Source organism: Salmo salar, chromosome 09 (genome assembly GCF_965601325.2).
Source record: "Salmo salar chromosome 09, fSalSal1, whole genome shotgun sequence".
NCBI classification, from domain to species: Eukaryota; Metazoa; Chordata; class Actinopteri; order Salmoniformes; family Salmonidae; genus Salmo; species Salmo salar.
The window spans coordinates 79,476,650-79,487,717 of record NC_138299.1 but is presented as its reverse complement, the minus strand read 5'-3'; the positions used below and the strand labels follow the sequence as shown (position 1 = coordinate 79,487,717).

Genomic DNA, 11,068 nt, shown 5'->3' with positions numbered 1-11,068 from the left:
ACCTGGGACTCTCGCAATTGCAGTGGTTACACCTGGGTCTCTCGCAGTTGTAGTGGTTACACCTTGGGCTTTCGCACTTACACTGGTGTTAAAGGAATTTTATATCTTGATGATAATAATCAATAATCAATTTGCCTTGACTAATGCTCAAGGTTTGTAAGACAATGGGTTCAAATAATTAGGCAAGGACTCAGCTTTCTGCAAAAGGTTTCTGTAGCTTTATTCAGAGAATGTTCTGGCGTCAGGATAACAAAACAGTCATTATATAGTTCTTGCTTACTTACGCGCATGCATTTACACACAATCTGTTGGTGACCTGCAATCCCCATTGACTTCTCACGCTGTTTATCACATTCTGGCTCAGCCTGTTCCTTTCCTTCAAGGTTAGGAACTCTTTGAAGTTTTACTCCCTTGACCATCTGCTTCTGTAGCTCTCTATACTAATTGCATACACACATTTCTTTCCCTCTCCAGTGGTTCCTGGACTTTCTGGAACTAATCAGACCAATCGATCACTACATTGATCATTACATTGATTATTCATTAACCATGCTGTATGACTAATAATTCATCATGGTTTATTGATTCATTTACCTTTATTAGATAATTCTCTTATCAACTGGTTACACCTGGGGCTCTCGCAGTTGCACTGGTTACACCTTGGGCTCCTGCAGTTGCAGTGTTACACCTGGGGCTCTCGTAGTTGCACTGGTTACACGTATTGACTCATATTGTGGAATGTGTTTGGTAAAATCTCTCCTATTTACATGGGTGTTGAGGCAGTATGGGCAGTGGAAATGCTATGCTCCTCAGCACTCTAAATGGCATATGAAATGGAAAAAACAAAACACAAAGTTTTCATGGAAGGGGATGCAAAGAGCATGGCTAGCTAATACTAACCATGGTAGCATCTGATGATGGTAGCTGCTGACCCAGCTTAATTAATGGAAGGCCTAACTTTATGTGGCTAGTACTGTATGTGTAGCTATATATAGCATCATTATTAATTTGCTCCCCCCTCAAAAAATGTTTTTTAGGTGTTTGCTTTCCATGCACCCACATGAATTGATACGCCCGTTAATGTGAGTCATTGGTAACTGCATATGTAGAGTGTGTCAAAGTGGGCGTTGTGAAATAAGTGGGAGGATCAATATATGTATGACAGCCTAACAGCTAATTGGGCAGATTGGTTGCCACTCAAGACCGTTTCGCTGTTTCTTTGTAGCATTCTAGCTAAACCTAACCCTTTTCCTAACCTTAACCTGCTGCTAGGTTAGTTCTCCTAACCTGCCACGTTACTTATTCTGACCTGCCACGTTGCTTTTGATAAGCCACTTAAGCAAACATTGACCGTTAGAGGAGTGATTTTATTTTCTGCTGCAATTACCTCCTCAAGGTACTAGCTAGCTAGGCCAGTTGGTCTCGCGACCAAGTCAACGGTTGTCACTAGTTAGCACAGCCACAAAGTCGTAAAAATTCATGTAATCTAAAATGTTGGTCTTAATTTAAGATTAGGGTTAGGCATAAGGTTAGGGTTAAAAATCAGATTGTAGAAGATAAATTGTAGAAATAGGCGGGGTTTAGCCATAATTATGACTTTGTTACTGTGGTAACTAGTGACGACCCAAGTGGTCAACGGTCAGGTTGACCACCATAGATAGCATCAAGTATAGAGAGCAGCACTCAGCAGGCCGCAGGTGAGCCACGCAAGCGCAAGAATTTTGTTATGTTCAATTTGAGTCTGCAATGGGTATTTGAGCTTTTACTCTGCGTAAATACATTGTCAATTAGCTAGCTACTTTACTACAATGTTGGGGAATTAGTTCGAGAGTCAACACTAAAAAGTTGTCTAATGCTAATATTAACTTAGCTATCTAGCTAAGCAAAGGTTTTTAGTAGGCAAAGCTACCTCTTAACATATTCCTCTCTTCCTACTGTATATATATATTTTATTAGATGGCTAGCTGACTTTACTTAAACCAAAAGTTTGATCACTCTGGGTTCATTTCATCATTGGGTGTAGCCTATTTGATTGGCTACCACCCCATAAACTCATCTTCTAAATCATCCTTGCAGAGATGGACAGCACACAGGACGGACTGGATATTGTCACCAAACCCATCATAATTCTGGGCACTGCTACCAGAGACAGAAGGTTTCTGCACTGGGTAGGCCAAGTGCTGAAGCTGAAGTGGCTGAAGAACAAGAGCCAAGAAGTGTGTTACCAAGTAGCAATTCGAATGGTTCATTAAGAAGTTATTCTGACCTTTGACCAATAACATGACAGATGTTCACCCACCATCTATTTCTCAGGAGGTCAAAGTGATGATCGGGGAGATGCTGCCCTCCTTCGCCTGTGGATGTGTGGAGAACAATGACTTCCTCTCCCTGCAGGAGATCCTGGAGAGGGTGAGGATTTCTTCACCACACAGACACCTTACACATTGTCTGAGAAACTCCTCACACACACCCTCTCTCCCGCAGATGGATGTGAACTGTGGGGACTACGACGGCACCACCCCCCTCCACAAGGCCTGTGAGAAGGGCAGGCTGGATATGGTCAAGTACCTGATGGGTAAAGGAGCCAGCACCCAGCTCAAAGACCGCTTTGGATACACACCTCTTCACCTGGCCATCAAGAACAGGTGCAGTGTGAATAATTAGATTTGCTTTTGTGATATGAATACCAACTGAGTGACAAATACAATTGTCTGTCAAATAATTTGAAAGATGTTCCTGGAATGAAAGTATTCCATTGTAATTTTTCCTTCCAGGCACTTTGACATCATCCGCATCCTGCGTCTGAAGGGAGCCCCTCTGTCTTTGGAGCTTGTGAGGATCGGGCTGGAGCTGATCAAGTGAGTACATCTTATCTAGCTACATTTTAGTCATTTAGCAGACACTCTTATCCAGAGTGACTTACAGTAGTGAATGCATACATTTCATACATTTTTTTTTTTCTGTGCTGGCCCCCCGTGGGAATCGAACCCACAACCCTGGCGTTGCAAACACCATGCTCTACCAATTGAGCTACAGGGAAGGCATTTGGTCACAGCATATACAGCTCGCTTATCTGTCTATAAGCAAACAAGTGTGTTGTGCTAATCCTTGATGCACTATGCAGAAATCCCATCAATTCCTGGTTGCTAAAATTGTTTACCTAACTTCAGTTGACAAAACAAGTACAGCATAGAGAATCATTGTACCATCTAAACTGCCTGTAAATATATTTTCCATGTGCAAAAATTGTATTTTCAGAAGCTGAACAAAAGATGCATAAAGTATAAACAGATCTTAGACTTGCTGACAATGAGATCTGTAATTTGTCAGGTAGTTATATTGCAGCTGAAAGAAAATATCCAATCAATCTAGTTTATTTTAAATTTTGTGGGTACATGTCCATTTTTGTGTTTTGATCAGGGTTGTCCAGAACAAGGACTACCAGCTGTTGCAAGCCTGGTACCTGTCTGGAGTGAACCTGGACCAGAGTGACTATAATGGCCGTACAGCGCTGCACATTGCAGTCAGGCTGAGGGAGAGGACCATGGTGTCCAGGCTGCTGGAATACGGAGCCACCCCTCTGGTACTGCCTTATCTGTAAATATGACAAGGGTTTGGCTGTTTTACCGGTGATATGGCAGCTGCAGTCCTGGGGCAGCCTAATGACCTTAAATTGTTAAGACCAATGTTAAATGTTCGCAATCCTAGTTTAACTCCCCCGAAACCCTATTTGCACACTTCAGGAGCGTGACATCTGGGGTTGGACTGCAGTGGACGAGGCCCAGCACAACCTGCCCAGCATCCTGACACTGTTTCACCCCTTCACTTAGTTCCCCAACAGGCCTACCTGCTACACATGGCCAACGGGATGATCTGTACACCCCCCAAGAAATTCATCCTTTTTAAACCAGCCAACAACCCTAGACATTCAAGTTAATTCAGTGTACATACTTTCAGCAAAAAGTGTTATCGTACAATGCTTTGCTTATTGATAAATGAATATACTGACAATCCCCTTAAGTGTTTTGTCCCCAACAGCATGACACTTTTATAAATGCTTTGTTATACACCATTTATTTACTCCAGAGAATAACTTGTACAACTGGATCTGTCATTAGGGAAGGGAGGGACCAGTAAAACCAGACAACCCAGCTGATTAATTTCCTGCTTTGTGTGTAGGTGACAATTTCTCAATGTTGTGCTCCTTGCGTCTGCTGTGTTCTCTAGTTAGTAGACATAGTTGGCTGTGTGCAGGGACTGCATGGAAGCCTGGTCATCGCTGCTGACTGCTGTGTACTTTCCCTTGGAGGCCAAACCGTTGCTCTGAAATTGAAATTTGTGTTTTAGTGAAAAAAACAAGTGGTTCCAGAATTAAGCTTTGAGAGAAAGGAGATAAAATTGGAACCCAATTCATTTTAAGTAGAGGCCGCCACCATACAATAGCTTCCCAACAATATCCCTGTAGCCAGCACCTGCAAGTAAGTCATCCACTGTACCCTAGAATAGCCCCACCATCATACCTTGGCTCTGGAGGTGAAAGCGTCCTGCGCCGACTGCTTGTTGGCGGCCTTGCCTTTCCAGGCGGCGAGGGCGGAGGCCTGGAGCGCACGGCCGTAGGAGAAGGAGAGCTTCCAAGGCCGGTGGAGGGAGGTCAGGTTCATGGCATTGAGGTTTTGGGTGGCCTCCTCTTCACTCTGACCTCCAGACAGGAAGGTGATGCCTGGGAGAGGGGGGGGGGGGTTAATTTCAGCGTCGCCTGATCGTAACTAAATATACAAGTTTTAGTCCTTCAAATCTACCTAACCCATTGTGTTGATCCCATCACCACCCCTACAACCAGGCTCACCGGGCACAGCGGCAGGAACAGTGCGCCTTAGGGCGGTGACGGTGGCCATGCCAACCTCTTGGGGGGTGAACTTCTTGGGGCAGGAGTGTCCAGCGGTGACCATGTTAGGCTTCAACAGGGTGCCCTCCAGGTAGACATGGTGGTCGTTCAGAGCCTTGTACGTGGCAGCCAGGACCTGGTGAGAAGGAGGGTTTAGATGCGTTCAGTTCAGCCATGTCAATTGGAGTGTGACTAAGAGATTTGGGGTGATAGGTTTGTAATTTCATGCTGTTAAACAAGTCCAGCACTGGCTTTGTGGAAGGGAGAGAAAAGTGATTCAAATTAACTGAAGGCCAACAGATTTGAGTGTATAACAAGGTTATGAGCTCACCTTCTCAGTGACATACTGAGTGCGCAGCAGGTCATGGTCTCCATCAGGCAAAATCTCTGGCTCCACGATGGGCACCAGGCCGTTCTGACGAGAGGAAGAGAATTATCAGGTGTACACACTTATGTAGACAAATCTTACCATTAAGGAATTTCTGATCATTTGTTAGTTGTGAAGTCAGGTACAGCAGTAGTACTGTACATCTGACAGTTTCCCTTCTGGGACATTAAAGTTCATCCTATCCTAGGGTACTATAGTTTTAGAAGGGAGAAGTTCTCATGGCATGCACACACCTGTTGGCAGATACTGGCGTATCTGGCGAGGACATTGGCATTCTCTGCGATGGCGAGGTCCGAGGGGCAGGCGTCGGAGATCTTGAGCACACACCTCCATTTGGCGAAGTCACAACCATCTTTCTTGTACTGAGCACAACGCTCCGAGAGTCCATCAAGACCTGATGAGAGAAAGATGATATTATACTTAAACAAAAAACACAATATGCAACAATGTCCAAGATTTACAGTTCATAAGGAAATCAGTCAATTGAAAAATTCATTAGGCCCTAACCTATGGATTTCACATGTTTGGGAATACAGACAGGCATCTGTTGATGACAAAAAAAATTAAGCTGGGGCGTGGATCAGAAAACCAGTCAGTATCTGGTGTGACCACGATTTGCCTCATGCAGCAGGACACATCTCCGCATAGAGTTGATCAGGCTGTTGATTTTGGCCTGTGAAATGTTACGCCTCTTCAATGGCTGTGCGAAGTTGATGGAAATTGTCTGGAACACACCATCTAACATGTCAATCTAGAGCATCCCAAACATGCTCAATGGGTGACATGTCTGAGTATGCAGGCCATGGAAGAACTGGGACATTCAGCTTCCAGGAATTGTTCAGATCCTTGCGACATGGGGCTGAGCATTACCATGCTGAAACGTGATGGCAGCGGATAAAACGTCACAACAGGCCTCAGGATCTCGTCCCGGTATCACTGTGCATTCATTTTGCTATCGATAAAATTTAAATTGTGTTTGTTGTCCGTAGCTTTGCCTGCCCATACCCCCACTATGGGGTACACTTCATAACGTTGACATCAGCAAACCGCTCACCCACGGGTTGCAGTTATGAGGCCAGTTGGACTTAATACCAAATTCTCAAATTATGTTGGAGGCACCTTATGGTAGAGAAATTAACATTTAATTCTGGCAACAGCTCTGGTGGACATTCCTACAGTCAGCATGCCAATTGCACATTCCTTTAACTTGAGGCATTGTGTTGGGACAACTGCACATTGTAGTGGCCTTTTATTTTAACAAGGTGCACCTGTGTAATGAGCATGCCTTTTAATCAGCTTCTTGATATGCCACACCTGTCAGGTGGATGGATTCTCTTGGCAAATGAGAAATGCTCACTAACAGTGAAGTAAACAAAATTGAGAAACAAGCTGTGTGTGTGTACAGAAAAGTTCTGAATCTTTCATTTCAGCTCATGAATCATGGGACCAACACTTTACATGGTCCATTTATATTTTTGTTCAGTCTTTGCTTTCATAGTGATGCAATGCATTTTACTGTTGACGGTTTGCAATCCATCATGTCAAACTGATTCAATGTGGTCTTGGGATTTGAGAAACTGGTTTCAGACTTGACACAAGGCTTTGTTACTTAGTTGCAACAGAAATAAAGAGCGTAATCTTACCCTGTGTGGTAGTCTCTCCATCTGTTCCGTTCAGACCAGCTGTGCCTTTGTCCACCTAGAAAACAAACTTTCAAGCTATAACCCCTTTCCCAGTAGTGTGTAATCCTTAGTGTCATTATGACATCCAATCTTGGTAAGTGAAGCCAGTATAGCAGATAGTCCAGTAATTACTTGTTGGATGGATGGGCGTGTGGTCATAATTGTCTTCACTCAACCAGTCTTATCAGTAGACTATGGAAGAGTCATTCATTACAACTGCAGCATAGCCTCAGGTCCTGTCTGAGTACTTTTGAAAATACATACTTCCTCCCTGTCTTGTTTTCACCAAGCAAACTGTCCCAGATCAAGGATGGCATTCAAAAAGGGACCAGATCTCACTGGTCTTCTCACCTTAATGCCGACCACGATGCCCTTGTCCTTGATGACCTGGGGGAAGAGGACGCCCTTGTCCGACATTTGGTACAGCGTCTCATGGAAGAAGATGATTCCGCCAATGCAGTTGGGGTCAACTGCAGAGAACAGGAGGTCACGGAAAGTCCGACGGTTCTCCTCGTTGTTCTCCACGTTGATCTTCTGCAGGCGCTTACCCATTGTGCCTAGTCGGAGAAATGATGGGAATGTAAGAATGACAGATACCTATAACTGCTTAACGTCTCCCTCTAACGCTCACCCTTCAGATGGCCAACACTGCTACTTGCTGAGAAAAATACATCAGCAGTTTCCAACCTCGCCAACTCCCCCCGCCACCCCACTCATCCATGCCCAGCTTTGCTTCACCTGTAGACTCGTCTGCTGCTAGGATGCCCTTCCCTGGAGCCACAATCCTCTGGGCAATGTCAGAGAGCTCCTTCTTCTGCTCCGGAGAGAGGGATGGGAACTGGGTAGTCATCCTGTGGAGAAAAGAGAACACAGAACAGAATTCAGTCCATTAACCTAAAATCCAGTGTACGCTAGTTCTGGTGGTTGTTAGTGTTGCATAGTCTCAGACACTAACAGTATACCTACCACCAGGACCCTTCACCCTACCCAACTCTGTCAATATTTGGCTTGTCCGCAGTTTGAACTTTAGTCTGAAAGCTAATAAGTTACCTTGCCCCTACCTAGGACAAACAGGTTCACAGTTCACTATAGAAGTCAGTCAAATCATTCACACCATAAAGATGGTAAAGAGCCATCAAATTTGATCAGATTCACAAGGACTCAACGTAAATATTTTTTTTAGAAGTTACACAATTTTGTGGCGCGTTTCACGCCAAATTAACAACGCCATGCATGCGCTATCGAGTTACAGAAACTGTTTTCGATTAAACAAGTTAATATCAACCTTGAAGAAAAAAAGATTTATGGAAAAATGTACACGTTTTTGCAGATACAGTTTGCCTACAACGAATACAAATTTGACTAGAAGTGAAGAGCATAGGCTGCAGAGTACCGCATGGAGCCTCAAACATTGCAAACATCCAAGATATTCTTGCAACATCGGGTTGAAACATTGTAAACTTAATTTCATTGCAACATTTAAGAGCCTCTGTTTTAAGTCTTGTAGCCTGGAAACAGAAAACATTTTTGACATTTGAGCCTTTTCATAGATAAGCTAATCGTGAAAATGAAGCTGAAAGTCAAACTTACTTGAATATATGACAAAGTTAACACCAATTGCAGAAAACGAATAGAGAAATTGCCTCTCCTGCCTCCCAGTAATTCGGAATAATTGAGAAGATGAACGATTTTTCGAAACAAAGTGCTATTTATCGGACGGGTGACGAAAGCTGAGTGATGTGGCACGGGCGTGCATCCCCACTGGAAATGCTATTGGTCCAGACAGTCGGGCAGGGGGCGTTTTTGTGTATAATGCGTCTTTTGTGGACTTTGAGTTGTATCAGAACTTGAAAGTATTACTTCGAGGTAAAGGAGCATCCCTCTGTAAATCCTTTGTTATACATAGCAGCATGCGTTGAGTGCATGATGATGGTTTGTGTGTGTGTGTGCAGGTATTCCTTATTATCAAATCTAATTTTAATTGTCACATGCTTCATAAATAACAGGTGTAGACTAAGTGAAATGCTTACTTATAGGCCCTTCCCAACAATGCAGAATACAAAAATAAATATATAATAGAAGAAGACAAAATCACACAAGGAATAAATACACAATGAGCAATGGTAGCTTGGCTATATAGTGAGGGAAAAAGTATTTGATCCCCTGCTGATTTTGTATGTTTGCCCACTGACAAACAAATGATCAGTCTATAATTTTAATGGTAGGTTTATTTGAACAGTTAGAGACAGAATAACAACAAAGAAATCCAGAAAAACGCATGTCAAAAATGTTATACAATTATTTGCATTTTAATGAGGGAAATAAGTATTTGACCCCTCTGCAAAACATGACTTAGTACTTGGTGGCAAAACCCTTGTTGGCAATCACAGAGGTCAGACGTTTCTTGTAGTTGGCCACCAGGTTTGAACACATCTCAGGAGGGATTTTGTCCCACTCCTCTTTGCAGATCTTCTCCAAGTCATTAAGGTTTCGAGGCTGACGTTTGGCAACTCGAACCTTCAGCTCTCTCCACAGATTTTCTATGGGATTAAGGTCTGGAGACTGGCTAGGCCACTCCAGGACCTAAATGTGCTTCTTCTTGAGCCACTGTTTTGTTGCCTTGGCCGTGTGTTTTGGGTCATTTTCATGCTGGAATACCCATCCACGACCCATTTTCAATGCCCTGGCTGAGGGAAGGAGGTTCTCACCCAAGATTTGACGGTACATGGCCCCGTCCATTGTCCCTTTGATGCATTGAAGTTTTCCTGTCCCCTTAGCAGAAAAACACCTCCAAAGCATAATGTTTCCACCTCCATGTTTGACGTGGGGATGGTGTTCTTGGGGTCATAGGCAGCATTCCTCCTCCTCCAAACACGGCGAGTTGAGTTGATGCCAAAGAGCTCCATGATCATTGCAACTCCACGAGGTGAGATCTTGCATGGAGCCCCAGGCCGAGGGAGATTGACAGTTCTTTTGTGTTTCATCCATTTGCGAATAATCGCACCAGCTGTTGTCGATGGTCTTGTAGCCCATTCCAGCCTTGTGTAGGTCTACAATCTTGTCCCTGACATCCTTGGAGAGCTCTTTGGTCTTGGCCATGGTGGAGAGTTTGGAATCTGATTGATTGATTGCTTCTGTGGACAGGTGTCTTTTATACAGGTAACAAACTGAGATTAGGAGCACTCCCTTTAAGAGTGTGCTCCTAATCTCAGCTCGTTACCTGTATAAAAGACACCTGGGAGCCAGAAATCTTTCTGATTGAGAGGGGGTCAAATACTTATTTTCCTCATTAAAATGCTAATCAATTTATAACATTTTTGATATGCTTTTTTCTGGATTTTTTTGTTTGTTATTCTGTCTCTCATTGTTCATATAAACCTACCATTAAAATGATAGACTGATCATTTCTTTGTCAGTGGGCAAACGTACAAAATCAGCAGGGGATCAAATACTTTTTCCCTCACTGTATAATGTCTCTTTTCAGGTTTTCATACTGTCTTGTGTCTTTCCTGCTGTTGTGTATGTGTGTCTGCAGTCTGTTGGTATGTCTGTCTGTACATCTCTCAGTAATATGTTTGGATGTGTCTGGATATGTCGGTTTGTGAATGGGGTTATCATCTACAATAGATCGGTGTCAAATGACAGAATCCACATTATGAAATGAACATGTTACTTATTCCCCTGACTCTCAGTGAATAGCTCATGTTTGTGTCTGTCTAGGTCAACACCTATTTGATATACTGCTCTGACAAGGTTCCTGTAGAATCATACGGCGGCCTACCACTTTACAACCGTAAAGGTCAACTGATACTGAAGTGTACAAATGTGTGCCAACCAAACTGTATAATGTGAAGGGTGTATTATGTTACTGGCTATGGACAGGGATAAACCTAAATTCCTGTTCCGCCTCTATAGACATCATTCATAAAAGATGGCGATAACGGGACAAAACAACAAATGGGTGTGCCAATGGCATAGGGAGGGGGCGCTCTGCTACACAGTAGGGGTGTTGTGAATGACTGCATCAGACAAATGTATTTGAACCCCGGGTATGAGGTAGGCAGGGTGGAAAACTAACGCACAAGCTATTACAAATCAAGCTTACACAAGATG

General features: G+C 43.5%; 2 protein-coding genes across 3 annotated transcripts; one reads left to right on the top strand and one right to left on the bottom strand.

Moving 5' to 3' along the window:
- The first annotated feature begins 1,139 nt into the window (after positions 1 to 1,139).
- On the top strand, positions 1,140 to 4,011 carry si:dkey-74k8.4 (L-asparaginase). 2 transcript variants are annotated; one of them, XM_014212522.1, is made up of 7 exons: positions 1,140 to 1,272; positions 2,077 to 2,216; positions 2,314 to 2,409; positions 2,485 to 2,645; positions 2,775 to 2,858; positions 3,421 to 3,583; positions 3,744 to 4,011. In XM_014212522.1, exons 1-7 carry the CDS (start codon positions 1,155 to 1,157, stop codon positions 3,828 to 3,830), a joined length of 849 nt encoding a protein of 282 aa, XP_014067997.1. In that variant the 5' UTR covers positions 1,140 to 1,154; the 3' UTR covers positions 3,831 to 4,011. The 2 variants fall into 2 exon arrangements, with proteins under 2 accessions (XP_014067997.1, XP_014067999.1); XM_014212524.2 differs by lacking the exon at positions 1,140 to 1,272 and adding an exon at positions 1,565 to 1,697.
- Positions 4,012 to 4,058: 47 nt separating this feature from the next.
- On the bottom strand, positions 4,059 to 8,592 carry aldob (aldolase b, fructose-bisphosphate). The gene is given in 9 exon segments (NM_001123627.1): positions 4,059 to 4,323; positions 4,521 to 4,720; positions 4,847 to 5,021; positions 5,217 to 5,300; positions 5,507 to 5,667; positions 6,917 to 6,971; positions 7,307 to 7,512; positions 7,694 to 7,806; positions 8,546 to 8,592. Coding segments are annotated over 8 exon segments (1,089 nt in total). The 5' UTR covers position 7,806; positions 8,546 to 8,592; the 3' UTR covers positions 4,059 to 4,227.
- Between the last annotated feature and the right edge of the window lie 2,476 nt (positions 8,593 to 11,068).

Excerpts from the sequence above, each read along its gene's own strand:
- si:dkey-74k8.4 (XM_014212522.1), top strand. The coding sequence starts at position 1,155 with ATGTATGACAGCCTAACAGCTAATTGGGCAGATTGGTTGCCACTCAAG. Across the intron at positions 2,217-2,313 it reads TGAAGAACAAGAGCCAAGAA|GAGGTCAAAGTGATGATCGG; the intron begins GTGTGTTACCAA and ends TCTATTTCTCAG. Across the intron at positions 3,584-3,743 it reads AATACGGAGCCACCCCTCTG|GAGCGTGACATCTGGGGTTG; the intron begins GTACTGCCTTAT and ends TGCACACTTCAG.